The sequence below is a fragment of the Panulirus ornatus genome, chromosome 29 (genome assembly GCF_036320965.1).
Source record: "Panulirus ornatus isolate Po-2019 chromosome 29, ASM3632096v1, whole genome shotgun sequence".
Lineage (NCBI taxonomy): Eukaryota > Metazoa > Arthropoda > Malacostraca > Decapoda > Palinuridae > Panulirus > Panulirus ornatus.
In genome coordinates this window covers 8441642-8462111 of record NC_092252.1, presented here as the reverse complement: position 1 = coordinate 8462111, position 20470 = coordinate 8441642, and the positions used below count along the sequence as shown (strand labels likewise).

The window sequence follows — 20470 nt, the reverse complement described above, 5'->3', positions numbered from 1 at the left end:
GTAAGGTATCAGTATTCCTCATCTCTCAAATTCCTCTTCTTACAGTGGTCGACCTGGGCGGCTGCGATTTCGGAAAATGCGAACTTTATCCCCTGATATGGCAGCTACTCAAAGGTCCTCGAGTACTAGCTTTAAAGATCCAGTTGGGGGTGGGGGGGTTCGGTGAGGGAGGGGGGACAGGAGCAACTGGTGGTGGGTACCGGGAGATGGCGCGTTAGTCTGCCGAGCGCCATCGCCGAGGAAGGGTGTTAAAGGTGAGCTGTTACGGTAGTTTGCTGTTCAATGTGCTCTGCCTAGGTTTTGTGGTGATCTTACGCCTGAACTAAGCACGTGTATGTCAAATGCAAACTTTCGATTGGTGACAGTGTGCTTCGTTATTCCTAGAGGTATGTCTTTACATAAGTGGCGTCTTCTGAGTATTCAGTTGGTGCTTTAAATCATCTTTAGTCAGTCAGCATATATCTTTCCCCTAATTGAATACATAAGTATGATGAATGGGTGGTAAGAAAGAGTGCAAATTACTTATGAAGCAGCAAGGTGTTATGAGCTCGACTTTGTGATCAGGTATTTTGATGACGGAAATTACTGTTGAAGGTGTGTGCTTCACAATATATAATATTGTGGCCTCAGCTATAGTACATTTTCGGGTCTAACATTCTTTTTGTACTGTTCAGGGAGGGAATTCAAAGCTTGTGGGGCACCATCTCTTGAATTTTTTTTTTACCTTTCAAATTTCTGTATGATATTCACATTCACAATTTCATTACTAGTTTATTGCATTCCTCTACTACTCATAGTATATAAGTACTTCTTTATATATACTCTGTCATGCTTAACTTCATGTCCTATAACGCAGCTTTCAACATTCTTATTGTCATCCTTGTTGCCCTCCTCTCGACATTCTCTATTAGTTCTTTGTGCTTTAAGTGGGGTGACTAAACTTGTCATCACCAATTTGCATCGAACAGGAAGGGACTTTTCTCCACACATGGAGGATCTATCCCTTAGACCTTCCATTTTATATAATTCAGACTTCTTTATGCTGTCTACATCTATCACAACTTAGATTCTATTTCACTGATGCAGTATCTAGTCACTGTACCTCTTTTCTCCTTAATTTTGTTATGGGCTTTTGTTTTATCTCTGTACATATCATAGATTTGTTCAATGTTGACAAAAACAAACTAGTTTGAAATTTTGGTTATGATCACATTACCTTTTACTCCTTCCTTTGATGCAACTCGGTGACAGGGACAATGTCTCCTCCCAATTCCCTTAAGACCTTCTGTCACAGTACCCCATCCGTATTACCTTGCGTCTACTGGACTAAATTTCATCAATGGAGTGTGTGTATGTCCCCCTTGTAGGCTGATGAATCCTCCTCGCTTTTTACCGGCTTCAAGAATCTGGCATCATTCACAAACACATTCAGGAGTTCAACCCTTCCGGCAATTCATTAATTTACAGAGTACGACGCTGGTGACCTCAACCCATTTCGAGGTCCCCTTTACATGCGTATTTTGTTCCCTTTTACTAAGTTAATCTTGTATCCACCGAGACAGTGTATCGTTTATTCCTTTGTGACACAATGTTCAGAGGAAGGCAACTTGGCCATTCCTCGTCCAAAACGGAACTTACGTCGTCATAGAAGTCAAGGTTTCTATAAACATGATTGCGGTACAATGTATGTGTGTGCTCCTCAGAATACAAAGTTTAATGATTCAGCAAGTTGTCGTACCTTTCCTACCCATGATACTCAAGTGGTCACTATCTGCGACCAACAGCGAAGTAGGGGTACATAACGCCTGTCGTTTATAATACCCATAAAGCAAACCCAGTTGATTCATTGTGCTAGGATCATTGAGAAATTATAGGTGACAATTTTTATATCATAGACTGCGAATCAGGATGTGGGTAATTGCTTTATTGTTTAATGATGAATTTTAATCATAAAAACTCAGGAATCTGGGTTTGATAAATTGCCGCAAATATAGAGTAGAATAAATAACCCACTTTGCAACATATATTGCGTTTTAGACTCCATTTCCTTTCTCCACAGAGCCATTGCCGTTTTGATATATTAAAGAAAGAAAGAAAAGTGGATATGACGTTCTTCACCACATCTTGGCAAGGCCTTATTCACGAGATGTCACATCATCAAAGGATCAGGTTTCTTCGTAACCTTAATCCGTGTCTAAAGTGAGAAGCACATTAATCGTTCTACATGCTGAGGCGCTGTCCTTCGGTGAGCAACAATTCACTTTTTCCTTAAGTTGGGCTTTTCTAAGTGGCCTTAAATAGAGCATAGTTGTTTTACATCATGGTATGCATTACATATGTCTATGAGACGTTATATAACAAGGCAGGCAATGACGACGCGAGAACCTTGCGGGAAAGCTGTCTGTTCTGTGTAGCTTATGTTACACGGGACTACGATTAGGTACATGCGAAGTGAATACAGCACCAGCTGTAGTTTGCTGAGATTCCATTTGAAAATTTGGAAATGCTTGAAGCTTGTATAATTTTCTTTAGGAATGCATATTGAATAAACTCTACAGTTGCATTATATTTCGCAAAGATCTGCCGAGGAGGCTTTAAGGGCAAGAGGAAATTTACCCTTAGGGCTGCAGAGTGCTGGATATACCACCGAGTGGTGTTAAAGAACATTTTCTGATATGGTGGTGTTATTTTAAAAGTTTAACTTGTTAAAGTTTAACTTCTCATTGCTACTAGCTTTACGAGACGGCAAGGTAAGTTTCAGGTGGTATATACTGAGTTCGTTGAGATTACAGAAATAACTGGTAGCACTGATTTATTTTATGTCGCGAGTGGTATTAGATCAAGCGACGGCAGTATATCAAGGAAACAGTTGACCATCTGTTAATGTAGTAGGAACAAGTAATACATTTGTAGTATATCAACAGAACCTATGAAAACTTTACCTAATTTCCCAGTCAGTCAAGATTCATTTTTACACACACACACACACACACACACACTATATATATATATATATATATATATATATATATATATATATATATATACCGCTCACTTTTTTAATGTTTTTCTTCAGAAATGCTGGTATTTTTGCTCATCCGTTTAGTATTAGTTACTAGATATTATGAAATCATACTATTTATTTAGTTTAATATTAGTTGTCAGACATTATGAAAGCATTCTATTTTGTATTGTTCATTTGTACTCTCTGCCATCAATCGGTTCAATTGCATTATATGAAGACAAATAGGAAAGAAGTATTTTAGATATGCTTTATGTGCTGTCCTCGGTAAAACTAAATATCTTGTAAGTCCAAGTATTTTGCTGAAACAAACAGACTTCACAGCGCATACAATCTTCAGCAAGACACGAATAAAATGAGGGATTACTAGGTTCTGATGATATTTTACCAGTGTATTTCTGTACGACTAGGCTCAGATTTCTAGATATTTTTACTCTACAAAGCTCTGAATAGCCAAGTTTTTTTTTTTTTTTGTAAGCGCTTTACACATTTCACAAAATCATGCACTTCATATTCATTATCAATTACATGCTCGTTGTCACCGTAATTTAACATCATTAAATGAAAAGTAATGTTTCGCAACTGTCAGTTTACCCCATTAACTTCAATAGTGATGTATGCAAGGGAATACTGACTGATCCGGAGATCAGCTGACAAATTACCTAAAAGTTATTGCACACCAAGATAAATCTTGAATACTACAGATTGTGGCTTTAAGATGTTTTTACATATTTTTACCTACTTTAACACCACATTTTCGCTGATACACAGAAGCCTCACTTCTGTTGCCATATTTTCTAAAATAGTTTCATACAATATGACGCTGGAAACTTCCATTTTCCCTGATATACTAAACCCTCGCAACTATAGCATTATATCTTATCGTTTAACAAAATATGATGCACTCAATCATGCTCCACAAATGTAGCTTGTATCTACAATACTGGCTGGGCAAAACGAAATTATAATCAAAATTCGTAGGATGCAAATTTAAATAAGTTACTAAATACTTACGGATGTTGTCTGCGGTTGTGTTCATTAAACTCCTTTCTCATCTCACCAGTTGTTGATCCTTAAGATTTTGTGGTTCTCTATCTTCAGTAGGCAATGCTAGTTTTGATGCATGAGTGAGACTGGCAATTTAACAAGCTCAAAACACTGTAAACTTCTTCGAGAGTGATCTGGCCTGCTTCCCTGTGCATGGTTGCTCGAGATGTTGACGAATGACCTAACGTTAAGGCCGGCAGCGTCAGGCTAAAGTGACCAGCATTTTATGTAGCTATAAGCATGACAACTCTTCAGTACTGTAAAGAGAAATGATCTTACGTCGAATACCGGTATTGATTTATAAAAGTATTAAGATCGAACCGTAAATATTGACGGAATGCACAAAATACCCTAATTACCTTTAAATTAACGTAGTTTTGTGTAATTTTTTTTTAAATAATGGATAACAGTTGAGGCGCAGCTTGCAGAGAATTGTAAGGTTTGGTTGAAATTAATTTTGCCAGCAAAACCGTGAGGGACTGGCACTCAGAAATTCGTGCTTTTCAGAAGTCTATAATACATTGAATTAAGAGAAAGCACTTTCAGCACTTACTCCAGGGAGACATGAACCGAGTTATTTCCGACATGCAATGATTAATGTCATGTTTTTACTTTAAAATGAGTGTGTCGTTCTACCCTACCTTGGTAACTTAAATACATTTCATCCCAATACTTTCTCTACGTATGTAGTGTGCAGAAACTTAAAACTCATCAAATAGTTCCCTGTCAAACTTCAGCAATAAAGTCCATACCATATATTGTCTACGTCTGACCACCGCAAAAGTTCAACTATAGAAAGTGACTTGCCCATGGTTACAGTAATCAACACGTTTCGTACAAAGATGTAGCTGTATCTACCACTGTTGTTAATCTATACATCAATTTTTATAATGATCCTTGCAGTTGTGAGCTGGCTTGACCTTGATGCTTTGGAGATTTGGGTTATTGATATTGATCATTGGAAATTTTCACCTTTTGCTCTTCTCTTACGTTAAAAGACTGAGAATGTTCCTTTAGTACTGTCTTAGTTTAGGCAATATCCTATTCCTGATGTTTATCCAGTGCTTTTATTTGCTTCTGTTATTTCCAGGAAATTACCCACCTTTAAGGAGTCTAGGATTCTTTCTTTGTGAGGACTTTTGAATCATTAACTCCCACTTTTTCATGTGGTTAAAGCTTCTTACCACAGAAAATAGAGTGGGATGGATTTCAAAAGATTTTGCCTGAGTTTCATGTACCATTAAGATCTTGTGCTCATAGTGCCTCCACTGTAGTATGAGGTTTTCGTATTGTCCAATTTTTTTTTCTCTAGATTCTACTAGTCTGCCATTTGCAGAGGTAAGCTAGGATTCTACTTGCCTAAGCTTTCACGTTGCTTACTCAAAATCTGTTTCATGGCTGACTGTGCTGACTGCTGTGGTTGGCAACCCCCATTCTAAGTATACTCCCTGTTGCAGTTGCACTTTTATTTTATGAGGGTCATTGCCCTTGAGAGATGTTCTGTTTATTGTCAACTTTCGTCGATGGTTGTACTGATAATGTGCATATCGATGATAGGTGTATTACAGCTCATTTTGACCTGGCGATGCTGATAGTCTTTCTTTTTTTTTCAGATGAGTATAGAGTCAAAGGCAGCATCATGGGGTTTGTCGTGGGTGGTGGTGACAGGTGCATCACAAGGGCTAGGGGCAGCCATTTGTCAGGGCTTAGCAGGAAGACTTGCAGCGGGGTCACGGATATTGGGCATGGCTCGCTCTGCACAGGGTCTTCAAGATACTGGAGACTTGGTGCAGAAAGTTAATCCTGATGTAAAGGTAAGTAAAGTAGAGTTAAGAGTACGTTGAAGTATGATGAAATTCATAATTTTACCTATTTTTCAGATTTCATGTACATTGTGTTCACAACGATAAAGTGAAATGAAATGAGTAAATGCTTAGTTTTTAAATGTAATAATTTTTTATGCACATAGTGCCATTTGATGTCCACTGACAATGTAAATATAGTTGAAATTTAATATTCAACATAATTTTGATTGCTTTCTAGTTTTGGTATGTTTAGGGATTTTATTTTCCTGTATTCTATTTATGATTTATGATTGGTGCTAAACAATTGCACCAGAGTTATTTTGAGGAATATTTTCTTATTACTACTTTGGTATGTATCATAGTAGAATCTAAAAATACTGTTTTAGTAACATCTAATAATGTTATTTTGTACTTTACCGTGTTTCTTTTATTTTTCATGTACATATTCATGCTTTTGCCTTCATCCATTCATGGCGCTACTCCATCCTACAGGAAACATCACTACCCCCTGCTTCAGCGAGGTAGTGCCATGAAAACAGACAAAAAGGCCACATTCGTTCACACTCAGTCTCTAATTGTCATGTGTAATGCACTGAAACCACAGCTCATTATCCACATCCAGATCCCACAGACCTTTCCATGGTTTACCCCACATAGCACGTCAACCCAAGTATATCACATAGTTCCAATTCACTCTTTTCCTTGCAGGCCTCTCACCCTTCTGTATGTTCAGGCCCTGACCGCTCAAAATCTTTTCTGCTCCATCCTTCCACCTCCAATTTGGTCTCCCGCTTCTTGTTCCCTCCACCTCTGACACATATATCCTTTCTGTCAATCTTTCCTTACTAATTCTCTCCATATGTCCAAACCATTTCAACACAAGCTCCTCTGCTCTCTCAACCACACTCTTTTTATTTCCATACATCTCTCTTACCCTTTCATTACTTAATCAAACCACCTCACACCACATACTGTCCTCGAACATTTCATATCCAACACATCCACCCCCATCCATACAACCCTATCTGTAGCCCATGCCTCATAACCATATAATATTGTTGGAACTACTATTCATAAGTTACCTACTCAAGGTTACACACCACAAGTGAAAAGTCACCTTTGGCGAGGTTGTATCACTGGGAGTACAGACTCATTAAAGAACTTCTCATTGCAGTCTACATTTCCCTGCTTCTGGAAACAATTCAGCCTTGGGCTGCAGGAGCCCTAAGAGGAGGTCTTAGGTAACACCAGAGGTCCTGGAATGAATAAAATAAATCAATAAACAAAACTGGGCTCTACCTGCCTCAGGTGTGAGAAATAATTGAACAAGGAGCATAATTTGTGTGTAGCATTTACAGATCTGGAGAGGCCTTATGGAAGATACCATGATTATACAAGATAAATGGAAAGTTATTAATTATAACCCGATGAGTTAGGCGAATGCAAGTAGGAATGCGGTAGGGTGAATGGTTTCAGTGATATTAATAACAGTGATTAGAATTTTAGTTGTTCTTAATGCTACCATACACATGCAAGAGAAGGGAGTTGGGTATAACACATTGATAAATGTACATTTCAAGAGAAGGGAATTAGGTATAACACACAGATAATAATAATGTACATTTCAAGTTAAAATGCAATAAGAATTGAAGTAAACTCTACAAAATGTGGTGAGTGATATAGTGCTTTATAGTTATACTTGATGAATATTAGATATTATGGGTAATGTAGTCTCTGATTTTGTTTTAAGACCCTAATTGGCTTTTTGCAAGGAAAGGATGTGCTTCAAGATATTTACAGATGTGCTAACATAGTAATTTATCAAGAATTTTGCTGAAGACAGAGTGGCTGGAAACATGTTGATTATTCAGCACATGAAAGGAATTTATCAATAGGAACTACCTCAGCAAGATTTGTCTATTACAGAATATACCTTGGTTATGGAATTAGTTCAGAAGTGTGTAAGGAATTTTACATCTACACCACCTGCTTTGAGAGTTTCCTTCAGTGATTCTGTGATGCCTTTGCCTTGACATTTGATAAGGATAAAATAGATTGGAGTAATTGTGGCAAATACTTCTTAAAGCCTATAGTGGGCTTTGGTAATTGCTCATTTATATGATGAGAAGAATGTTTTCACATTGGTTATTAATGCACTTGTAATTACCAAGCTTCATTTGGTAATTACCGAAACATCATTCATTTCCACATCATTTAGAAGTACAATGCAGAATTTTTGACACTTTCCTCCTTTTAGGACCAGTCATCTCCTTGTGCATTTTGTTTTACCTTTACAGCCTCCAGTTTGGTTTGAAAATTAAAGACTTTGCCTCCTGATGAGAGCAGGTAGCACACTCTGGAATTTTGTGAAGTGCACTGTTTGCGACAGAGGCCACTTACATGCAAGACAGTGGGGTCTGTTTCTTTCTCATATGGACTATACTATTCGTAGGGTTTTGTATAAGATCTGAATGTGCTCTTTCTTTATATGCATGCCAATATTGAAATCTAAATGTTTCTATTTATAAATGAGAAACCAATGTCTAGACTGATGGTACACGTATAGTTTTTGATGGCGACAACTTTGTTTTTACCTTGCTGTTGGTGCTGGAATTTTGATTTTTCTGCATTAGGATCTTTACATTCACTCATCTTCCCAATAGTTCATCCCTCATGTGGTGGACTTTGAGACTGCCAGTCGAGAGGACCTAAAGAAGATTATAGGTGGGTCATTGAAGGTTGAAAATGACCCCCTTCCTTCTCGCTCTGTAATATTCCATAATGTTGGTTCTGTTGGACCTCTTGATTACTTACAAAACCTCAAGGACCAAGATACTGTCAACCACTACTTCCAGCTCAATATCAGGTAGGTCTTGCTTTGTCAGAAAAGGTGTCTTTCATCCCTTCACTAGTTACTTTCATGAATCTAAAATTTCATGATCATTTTTGATGTGGGAAGTATGGGGAGGGAATTTCCTACTTTGGGGCTTCATTTCAATAAATTTTACATTCATTTAACTTTAAAAATTTTGATACTTTTTGCATTATATAGTTATTATCTGTTACTCCTGTCCCTTTACTGGAAGGTACTTTTGATATTAACTAATTGGTAGGGAAAGCACTTCAGATATTAACAAGTACATAATTTGCCTCATTTAAATCAGTATGGTGATAAGCTTGGTATTACATTAACTCCCATGTCCTTTTTAATAACAAACTCATGAGAATCAATAAGGCTGAATTTCCTGTGACATAGCTGGAGCTTTTGCAGTTTTGTTTTGTAGTTTCTAACAATAGATATTTCTCTCTTTTCATCTGTAGACATGTTGGCATGAAATGTGTCCAATTCACAAATCTTTTACTTAAGTCAGGGGTAACCTATGTAGAAAAACCTCTGACATGTGTTCTTTCTTTTCAACTCAAAATATTTGATCTACCCAAGAAGTCTTCCTTGTATGCTTGCCTGAGAATGAAGCTTTTTATTAACTTTTGTGGAACAGTATTGGTTCCTTTTTTTCCATCCTAGAATACACTGTATCCACTCATTCCTTTTTCAGAACAAAATCTCTCTCCCTTGAACTCCTACTGCCTCAGAATTATGTAGCTGTTCCTTTGCAAGTAATCATCTCTTATCTGTTGGGAGACATAATAGTACAATTAAAGAATTATCTTGAAGTTAATATGTAAGGGTAAATGACTGCATGAATGACAAAGTGTGATCTTAATAAATGTGGGAATGCTTCTGGCTGCCCTGTGATATCACCATGTCCATTTTGATATTGATTTTATGGATGGGTCACAATGTGGTATGACTGAGACTGGGTGAGTGTCGTGTACAACTGACCTATGTTAGAAGGAAGCTTCCTTATTTACCATGTGAATATGTTGCTGTTCCTTTTGCTGAGTCACAGGAGGCTTTCATATATTTGGTAGATTGTTGTGACAGTGTGTGGGAGGAAGCTGTTGAATGCACATTAGAATAAGATTTTTTTTTTCTCTCTCTCTCTCTCTCTCTCTCATATTAGTCAGCTGAAGGCAGTTGCAATATATACTAGTTTATAGGCAAAGAATAAATATTAATGAGCAAAGACACTTAGGTGTGAAAATCAGTAAGAATAGTCATGGGAAGCTGTATTTGAGAGAAGTCATTCAAGCAAGATTTGGAACTTTATTGCAAACTGTGGTTAACAGGAAGAATTCAGGTGTAGAGGCTTTAGATTATGCATTCCTTGAAACCAGTAGAGAGACAAGCTGAACTTATATTTGCATAACTTTGTAAGTTTTGGGTTAAATCGCTAACAAATTAAATCTACGTTTTTAACTACAATACACTTTGTAAATACTCATACCAATGATAAGATGACCTGTAAATGTTAATCTAAAATTTTTGTCAGTTTTTCCAGTAGCCGAGTGGATAACCTGAGATTGGAGTATCCAGGTGTTTTAAAATAGCTGAATAAGTGGGCTCCTTTTCCATCTCTTTATGATATCCATTCTCTCCACATCTTCCTCCATCTGAATTGGAACATAACCTTCCTTGAGAGTGGAATGGGAAGTACCCATCCTGATGCTCTATCATCATCCTCTCCAATCTCAAGAATAGAGCTGTGCTGTGTATACCTCACACTGAGCTGTAAAAGCCATCTGACTTTTACTTCCTCCCAGGGCTGGAACTGCATCTTAATTCTTCCTAAGGACTGAGGAGTGCCTAACTTCACATAAGACTAGAATAACAATGTTATATTTCTAGGCGTGGACAACCTCCATAACATTTATATAACCTTTACAACACTGTCTTTCCCATCAACATTCTACGACACCACCATCCCTGATGAACTTATTCTTTCATGGTCTGCAGCTCGGTGGTAGTTTTGAATGCTGTATTTTTGGAGATTATGTCTCAACATCCTGACATAGCAGTAGAGGTGATCAATATCTCATCCCTGTGTGGAGTGCAACCCTTGAAGTCATGGGGTCTGTACTGTGCTGGAAAGGCTGCCAGGGACATGATCTTTAAGGTCCTAGCTGAGGAAGAACCGAACATCCTGGTTTTGAACTATGCACCAGGCCCTTTGGATAATAACATGCAGGTGAGTCATGTTTGATGGATGTTAGGATCCTTATCTGAGTAGGGATGATACAGCATTACTTGCAGCTGTCCATGCATAAATCCACTCTTCTAAGAAGTTTAACTATGCATCTCACAGCTTTACATTTCCGTTTGATTGTAAACATGCATGCAAGTAACTGTTTGAACTGAGTATGAGTTTTATACCTTTATAGAGCCCAATCTCTCAAACTTTCTTTACCATCATACAACTTAGTATAATGAGTGGATTGGAAGTGCACTTACACATTTACTTGTCCACTCTTGTATACTAGGAGGGAATTTGAAATTTTTAGGGCCTGATCTTGCCTCTCATTTTTGCTATGATTTTTCTGACAGTCACTGCATTGATCTTTCCACATAACCAGTTCCATTTGTCCATTTTAATAATGTATAACAGAGGAGAAATGGGCATATTGCATATTTGATTATCATAAGTTCAAGGCATGGACAGATGTCCTCATGACATAAGAAAGGGGAAAAGAAATTAAAAATGAAGAGCAAAAGCATTAAACTGCTTTTAAGGGTAATGGAAAGCTTGCCTATCACTAAGGAGATGGTCATAGTTGCTTTGTAAGAACATGATAATGTAAAGAGTTCTAAAGCTTTTTGGTGTTGGGAAGTGCTCCAATTCATTTAATCCTTGCATCCTCATTCTTTTCAGGTGTAGAAATGCACTAAACTGTAGAGATGCTTCAGATTCCATAAGGGTACTTTTTTCTACTCGTCAAATTTCTTAATGTTTTCATGTATTGTAATGCATTTTACCAATTCGTTTCCAATGTCATTCTCTATGAATTGCAAGAGTTTACAGTTTTTACTGTCACATAAGATTACTCATTTAAATAAGTGGTCTTAATTTCCAATCAAGTTAAGCAGTGGTCATGTATTGTGGTCATCATAGTTAAGTTTTCATTACTTTTAAATGTAATGTACTCATTGCAGGAGATTGCCCGCACTTTAACAGCAGATAAAGAAGTCCGATCATGTTTTGCCTCAATGAAGGATGAAGGAAAACTTATTGCATGTCATGTCACTGTCGACAAGCTCTTGGATTTGTTGAGAGGGCATCAGTTCAAGTCTGGAGACCATGTTGACTATTATGATGTTTAGGCTTAACTGGTGGAATGTCAATGAGATGTGAATGTTTTTTTTTTTTTTTTTTTTTTTTTTTTATACTTTGTCGCTGTCTCCCGCGTCTGCGAGGTAGCGCAAGGAAACAGACGAAAGAAATGGCCCAACCCCCCCCCCCATACACATGTACATACACATGTCCACACACGTGTATACATACCTACACAGCTTTCCATGGTCCACCCCAGACGCCTCACATGCCTTGATTCACTCCACTGACAGCACGTCAACCCCTGTATACCACATCGCTCCAATTCACTCTATTCCTTGCCCTCCTTACACCCTCCTGCATGTTCAGGCCCCGATCACACAAAATCTTTTTCACTCCATCTTTCCACCTCCAATTTGGTCTCCCTCTTCTCCTCGTTCCCAACACCTCCGACACATATATCCTCTTGGTCAATCTTTCCTCACTCATTCTCTCCATGTGCCCAAACCATTTCAAAACACCCTCTTCTGCTCTCTCAACCACGCTCTTTTTATTTCCACACATCTCTCTTACCCTTACGTTACTTACTCGATCAAACCACCTCACACCACACATTGTCCTCAAACATCTCATTTCCAGCACATCCATCCTCCTGCGCACAACTCTATCCATAGCCCACGCCTCGCAACCATACAACATTGTTGGAACCACTATTCCTTCAAACATACCCATTTTTGCTTTCCGAGATAATGTTCTCGACTTCCACACATTTTTCAAGGCTCCCAAAATTTTCGCCCCCTCCCCCACCCTATGATCCACTTCCGCTTCCATGGTTCCATCCGCTGACAGATCCACTCCCAGATATCTAAAACACTTCACTTCCTCCAGTTTTTCTCCATTCAAACTCACCTCCCAATTGACTTGACCCTCAACCCTACTGTACCTAATAACCTTGCTCTTATTCACATTTACTCTTAACTTTCTTCTTCCACACACTTTACCAAACTCAGTCACCAGCTTCTGCAGTTTCTCACATGAATCAGCCACCAGCGCTGTATCATCAGCGAACAACAACTGACTCACTTCCCAGGCTCTCTCATCCCCAACAGACTTCATACTTGCCCCTCTTTCCAGGACTCTTGCATTCACCTCCCTAACAACCCCATCCATAAACAAATTAAACAACCATGGAGACATCACACACCCCTGCCGCAAACCTACATTCACTGAGAACCAATCACTTTCCTCTCTTCCTACACGTACACATGCCTTACATCCTCGATAAAAACTTTTCACTGCTTAAGAATATATGGTGTGGGAGGCAAGTTGTTAGAAGCAGAGATGTGAATGTATCTGTTCCAAAAACGATACATATATATACATGAACTGTTTAGTCCTTCTGAAAAGAGTAAAGTGGCTGAATCTTGGAGCTGGTTATATTGTTTATGGGTAAGGAGTTGCCTCCACAGTGCAAGCAATGGATGGTTGTAGTTTCTTTCACTAAAGAAAGATGAATGTAAATTGTTCAATGCCTGCAGAATCATAGCTTAACATATCAAATAACTCTGCACTGTAATCTATGTTAGTGGATATGAGAAATACTTTGGAATCATTCTTGAAGAGTTACTTTTCATTAGAAAGCAACCATGAAATTTATGCCTTGATTAAACAATAAAAAATTCTCAAACTACATTTACAAAACGAAGTACAGCACCCAGGAATAAGAATTCCCCAAGAAAAGATATCTCAGAAAGATGGAAAAAGGATGTAATAGCAATGAATAGATGACCAAAGTAGATTTAGGGAAAAAATTAGTGATAGAAGAAAGGCAGTCTCACAGCATAGCTCAGACGAATTCATGGTAATATATGTTTATATTGAAACATTTTTTTTGCTTTAACTGATTTTACATTTTCCTAATACTTTTGCAACTCCTTTGCATGCAGTTCCTACCATAAATATTGCATAAACTGATGACTTCCAAGTAACTGTTACAATCATCACTGACCCTACAATAAAAATGAGCTTTTAACTGATAATTAAGCTTGCTCTGTAATGGTCATATTCTTGGAAAGACTTTATTCAATGATTATAATTATTTAACAATAACAGTTTGTTCCTCTTAACCCAAAAAGAAAAGTATGTACTTTATTATTATGCTTGTTACTTTACCTTCTTTCTAGCTGAAAATGATATATGAAGCATGTTGGTAATTGTAACTAATTAACATGATCTGCAGTGGCTTAAAGTGTGAATATTTGTTTTGATGGCTGGAGTATGTAGACTGCTATTCATTCTTAGGCTGTTGCTGCAAATGGAAAAATTATTTGCTCATGAACAGTAAACAAATAGAAACTCTTTTTACAATTAAAGCACACAATGACATCTGATCTCTTTTTAAAAAATAATTATATTAATGGCAATCTTAAGCCAAAGAAGTATAAAAATGATATGGACTAGCATGTGCATGGTCTGGAAAACAAGTGGTACCAACAAATGTAATGGTGTAAAAATTTTCAGCCTGCAAGAAGACAAGGTATTTCTGTTTAATTTCAGCTTCATAAAGGTCAAGAAAGTGAATAATAAGAGCACTAAAAATGGACTACTTACATAGTTCAGCAAGAACTAGGAACAGAAAAACAATGTGGTCTGCAGACATTAGGTCATGCATAATACATGGCAGATGAGGGGTTGGTAAAGATGTGATTGTATGTATAGATGAAGGTACAAGGGAGAGAGGTAGACTATAAACTGAAAAAGTAAGACGTGCTGATAATGGTGAGAACTGTACATTTTGCTGTAAATGAAAGGACATTGGTTGATGTACACAAAAGATTTGAGGTGATATACCTAATCCACCTCATTATACTGGAAACAGATTTGATAATGGTAGATGGATGAATGGGTGTACAAATTGGAAATGAAACAGATATTAATAGTAAATGGGTGAATGGATGTATGAATTCTTGAAACAGGTGCTACTAAGCTTGACCTGCAAGAGGTTATACCACAAAAGTTCCCCTTGGTGAGACTGGATCACTGGGAGTACAGTTAAAGAACTAAACACTCCACAGGAATCTACATTTCACTGCTACTGTAAGCAGCAAAGCCGTGAGCTGCAAGAGCCTTTAGAAAGGCCCTTAGTAACACCAAGACTCTTCCACAGAAATTGATTCTAGGGCAATTATAAATAAATTCTGGAAATATATGAAATTTCATCTTGTCTTGTTTGATGCCATTATGGCTACTGGTTGACAAAAAGACTTTCTTCCCCTTTTCTGTACTAGAATGTAGTTCATTCAGCTAATGCAAAATTCATCTCATCATCTCTAGTTTTACAAGTATTTTCTAACAACAGGTGTAGAAACATAAAAGGGAAGAAAAAGTCACATAAGCCTGTATGGTATGTATATAATTTTGTGAGGATTTTCCCCTAAGGCTCAGTCCTCTGTTCTTAATGCTACCTCGCTAACATGGGAAATGGCAAATATCTATGAAAAAAAAAAAAAAAAAAATTATATATATATATATATATATATATATATATATATATATATATATATATATAAGAAAGATATATATATATATATATATATAACTGAAGCCCAGTAAAAATATCAATAGTAAATAGTTCGCAAAGAACAGATAAGCAAAGAATAAATGCAAAATACTACACAGTCAAGTATCTTGTGTGTTGCCATCAAATCAAAGTGAAACAAGCACTACAGTCTTACCTGTTCAATGTAATGGCCAGCAAATATATTCAACAATTTGAATTTTGACATTGATACACTACCATTGTTATACTATTTCATATATATGAATTAAGCCAGAAAGAACCTGTGAACTTAGGATCAATGAACATTAAGGTACATAAACACAAAAGAACTCAATAAGGTGAGAACATGGAATCAGATTGAAAGTTTTTTGACTGTGGTCCCATGGAAAAACCATTCACTGATGTAACGGAGACCAAAGTACGGGTGAATGTGATTATCCAGAGAATATGACAAATGTTTGTTAATTTCATATACATAAATAATTTTAAGTAGCTTGGAAGAATTTTGTATAGGCAATTAATATCACATACAGTCCAGCCTTAATATCTATCTCCATTAAAATTACTTTCTTACAACAGTTGGAAAAATAATGTGCTTTGTCATGCATGTTTAAACACAGATATAAAGCCAAGTATCCCACACTTGCAAAATGTGCTTCTGGTTATTAATTTCATATTTCAAGACATAGTTTCATTAGCTCTGAAGCATTTCCACTTACTGGTACTACAAAAGTACCTCTGTCACCTGAAATATGCAGGCCAGACAAATATCTTTTTATCTATTCCTGAGTATTAAGGAATTATGTCCAATCAAATAAGTAATAGTAGCATCAAAGTCTCAAACAGTACATGCATAGAATTTGTTCCCTGGAATATTCCAGACAATCATAAGTTACATTCAACCATTTAACTGACTAGCGATTAATGGTGTGAAGTGTACATATCCGTGCAAATTGCAAAGATGCCACAGTCTCTTGCCACGTTACAAATGCACTAGCTACAGGGAAATGTAATTTTTTTCATAATCACATTTGCCTTAAATCTATTTCTTCAAAAATCTTGGGCATGAGCTCGTTTCTGGTAAATTCAATGATGCAAAGAAACAGTGATGACAAAAAGCAGGAACTTTAAAAATGAGTGTCACTTTTCAAAAATGCATTTTTACTAAAGGAAGTAAAGCACACATAGATCATCAATAATCTTCAAAAACCATCAATGACAAGCCATTTTTCTGTCACTTTTTCAAGCTGCTTAGTGACAATAGGATTTCTCACACGAAGTTTTACTTCCAGTTTCCCTCCAACCATACGTTTCCGCTCATCTGTTAGCTGTTAAGGAAAATATAAGCCTTTATTTCACTTAAACCTAAAGCCTGGTTATATTTACAGCTTTATATGGAAAATATGACCAGCTACATATAACAATAAGTTACATTATGTAAACCACAATGAACAGCAACTTACATCATAAGATTCATGAAGAGTGCATTTTGTTTCTAAAGTCACCAGTGGAACTTTGACCATCCCTATGAGTGTGTCACGATGAAACCAGCTCCTGTTTATAAATCATAAAACTTGATTTTAAACCCTTTTGTAGTTCTCTGTTGCACATATGTACAAATTTCAAGCTGCAGTAAATTTTTCATGCAGCAAATGTAACCTACATAAAAGTATAAAGAAAATGAAATAAATCTGAGATTTACCTTATGCAGCATGGTATTTATACAAGGGGAGTAAGGCAAGTGTGAAGTAGGAAGGTACAAGGGTTCCTGGCTCCTGGCGAATACTGATCTGCTTTAAAGTAGTTCAACCCATTTACTGCACCAGGTCAAATTTGACCTTAAACCTTTGCACCTTTAACTGAATTCCAAGCTGATGTATAATTCCACATCTTATCAATGATTGTCACCAGCAACCTAATAACACAGCTGAAAGTGTGTCACATTAAAGATGCCCATATATCTGCAAAAAAGGTGTAATTGCCAGTTCATTGCACCAATCCACATTTGTAACCAGATATAGTATGGTGAGCCACATTTTGTGACTAGACCTTTTTGCACACATCTGAATCCCCAGCCGGTGTACAACTCCACATTTTATCCACAGATAAGTGAATGACAGACAATCAACTCTGATATTTGGACATATCAGGAGACTATGAAGAGTGATTCTGACTATAATGCTATGGGAACTCTTAGTCTTCCAGGACAACTAAGATAATGAAAGGGAAGATGATGCATTGGGTTAAAATCCAGATATAAATGCCTTACCATTACTACATGACTTATATGTCTATAATACAAATGAGTTCAAATGACTCTCTTTGTTTAAATCACTCATACATTTCTTATACATTAAAATTTTGACAATTTTCTACCATCTGTGGGAAGACAATACTGAAAGCTGAGGTTTGTATTTGCAACTTATGCCTGCTGGTGCACAGAATCTAGGTATCCTTTTTTCATGTTATTTACATGTGAGATGCCTTCTCTATCCACTACATTAGCTTCAGTTATTACTATTCTGCTAGCATCTACTGAAAATATCTAATTATTTATCTATATCTGATGCCTGTTTTTTTGGGAACTCCCTTAAGGCAGTGGTCATGACAAAAAAGTTTCCAGAACTGATGAAATCCACAGCCATTTCTTAGCCTTTAGTGCCTCACCCTTAATAGGCCACTGGCAGAGGGCAACTCTAGTGCAGTGTTTTTAGAGGTTCCTACCAAATGTTTCTGCCAACTACTTCTACCTAATATGTCTACCTAATCATCAGATTTCATGACCCAGGAAAGGTTTGTGGGGCCTAGCTGTGTTTAGGAAGCTGTGGTTTTGTTGCATTACACATGACAACTAGAGAATAGCTATGAGCAGATGCAGCCTTTCTTCATATGTTCCTAGCACCACCTCACTAATGTGGTAAATGGCAATCAAGTATGAAAAAATTTAATGACCCATTCAATGATGACCCAATTCTCACACAGTTTACCTCCCAGACCTTCAATTGTCACAATTCTTCCACTAAGTTTTCATTGCAAGCAAATTCATAATATAGTCCTCTAAACTTCTATCTTGCTGAGTTTTTCTTTTTTGTCAATTACTCTACATCTATTATTCTAAAACTTTCTTTTTTTTGTCAATTAATTGGCACTACATGGAAAATGTAAATTTTGCCATTTAATTCTTTTGTTAAAAACAATTTCTTACAGGTGTTTACAAATTTACAGATTTAGGGCATACATACAACTTCTCTTAATAATTTCTACTTCAATAATCTGCACAGTTTCCATTCATATTCTCTACAAAATCCTAATCTTGCATTCAGATCTACTTGTTATACTATTCTTTCTCAATCTAGTAACATCATTTGTAACTGAAGTAATTACAGTTAATAAAAAATCTAAGCTTTCCTGGAGTAAACCCCAACAAATTACTGGCATCATTCAACACTCATATCCATACTCGAATCCCAGCTGGGAACTCTTTGTACTTGAAGTGGAGGCTCTGAATAATATATGAGGAAATGACACAGTATTACTACTCAACAAAAATAATGCTTAAGACAAACTAAGTACTCACCCTTTAGCATAAACCTGCAATTTTATAGCGTGTCGTTTAAAGGTACGAGCTAAGGCCCGAGATTTACGATCTATGCTGAAGACAATCTTGTGATTATATTCTGGATTGTTGGTATCCTTCACCACATAGGTACGATCCTGAGGGGGATTATCCTAATAAAAGAGGAAAAATTTTGTTAAAATACATAAGAAACCAATTATAAATAGTAAACAGTTTTCCAGGCTTTATACAATGACTTCCTTACCAACATAATTTTTAGTTACTGACAATTTTCACATTCAAGTGGTGAAGACCACACAGATATGCTTAAACTTAATTGCTTACTGATAGTTGGAAAGGAACTCCACAAGTGAAATAGTCACCATGTGCAAGCACATACACTCACAAAAAAAAACAAAAAAAAACTAAAAGAATTCTTTCTCTACTTAGGCAATTTATAAAGTATTGGGATGTGTGCCTATATGACCTTTCTAATAATATATAATTTTCTAAATTATTATAATACCTGATTGCCATTTCCCACAACAACAAGATGGCACCAGGAAACAGACAAAGAATGGGCCCATCCACTCATATACACATATATATATATACATAAACGCCCATGCATGCACATATACATACACAGACATATACAAATATACACATGTAAATATTCATACTTGCTTGCCTTCATCCATTCCTGTTGCTACCCCGCCACAAAGGAAATAACATCACTATCTTCCACTTTAGCGAGGTAGCACCAGGAAAAAAGGCCACATTTGCTCACACTCAGTCTCTAACTGTCATGTGTAAATGCATCAAAACCACAGCTCCCTATCCACATCCAGAATGTACAGACCTCTCCACAGTTTACCCCAAATGCTTCACATGCCCTTAATCATCATTTCCCATGTTAGCGAGGTAATGCCAGGAAACAAAGGAAGAATGGCCCACCCACTTATATACACATATATATACATAAATGCCCATAAACACACATATACATATCAACATATACATACACAGACATAAACATATATACACTTGTACATATTCATACTTGCTTGCCCTCATCCATTACTGCTGCCACCCAGCCCCACAGGAAACAGCATTGCTGTGTGCGCATATATTTATATATGTGGGTATGTGAGTGGATAAGCCTCTCTTATCTGTTTCCTGGTGCTACCTCGCTAATGCAGGAAACAGCAATCAAGTATGAAAAAATCTAAATATAAAGGCAATTAACTTTCTTTATGCTCTAAAGCTAATCTTTAGAATTTGTTAATTAAAGAAAAAAAAAGAGACATA

At 36.8% G+C, this 20470-nt stretch overlaps 2 protein-coding genes across 7 annotated transcripts in view; one reads left to right on the top strand and one right to left on the bottom strand.

The window, feature by feature from the left end:
• Positions 1 to 2106: 2106 nt before the first annotated feature.
• LOC139758057 (sepiapterin reductase-like) lies at positions 2107 to 19139 on the top strand. 2 transcript variants are annotated; one of them, XM_071679122.1, is made up of 6 exons: positions 2112 to 2245; positions 5683 to 5883; positions 8538 to 8740; positions 10733 to 10964; positions 11927 to 12129; positions 13396 to 14195. In XM_071679122.1, the coding sequence occupies exons 1-5, from the start codon at positions 2225 to 2227 to the stop codon at positions 12092 to 12094; spliced, it is 825 nt and encodes a 274-aa protein (XP_071535223.1). In that variant the 5' UTR covers positions 2112 to 2224; the 3' UTR covers positions 12095 to 12129; positions 13396 to 14195. The 2 variants fall into 2 exon arrangements, with proteins under 2 accessions (XP_071535224.1, XP_071535223.1); XM_071679123.1 differs by lacking the exons at positions 11927 to 12129; positions 13396 to 14195 and adding an exon at positions 17709 to 19139 and having other exon boundaries at positions 2107 to 2245.
• l(2)gd1 (lethal (2) giant discs 1) overlaps positions 15438 to 20470 on the bottom strand; it is a 206530-nt gene continuing 201497 nt past the window's right edge. For all 5 annotated transcript variants that reach the window (XM_071679117.1, XM_071679114.1, XM_071679116.1 and 2 more), the window contains 3 exons: positions 19181 to 19332; positions 17067 to 17157; positions 15438 to 16931 (listed from right to left, as the gene is read on the bottom strand). In XM_071679117.1, the coding sequence (XP_071535218.1) occupies positions 16806 to 16931; positions 17067 to 17157; positions 19181 to 19332 (369 nt within the window). In that variant the 3' untranslated portion in view covers positions 15438 to 16805. The remainder of the gene's footprint in view (positions 16932 to 17066; positions 17158 to 19180; positions 19333 to 20470) is intronic.

Coding starts and splice junctions, on each gene's coding strand:
- LOC139758057 (XM_071679122.1), top strand. CDS start 2,225: ATGCTGAGGCGCTGTCCTTCG. Junction 2,246..5,682: donor TGCTGAGGCGCTGTCCTTCG/GTGAGCAACAAT, acceptor TTTTTTTTTCAG/ATGAGTATAGAGTCAAAGGC. Junction 5,884..8,537: donor AAGTTAATCCTGATGTAAAG/GTAAGTAAAGTA, acceptor TCTTCCCAATAG/TTCATCCCTCATGTGGTGGA.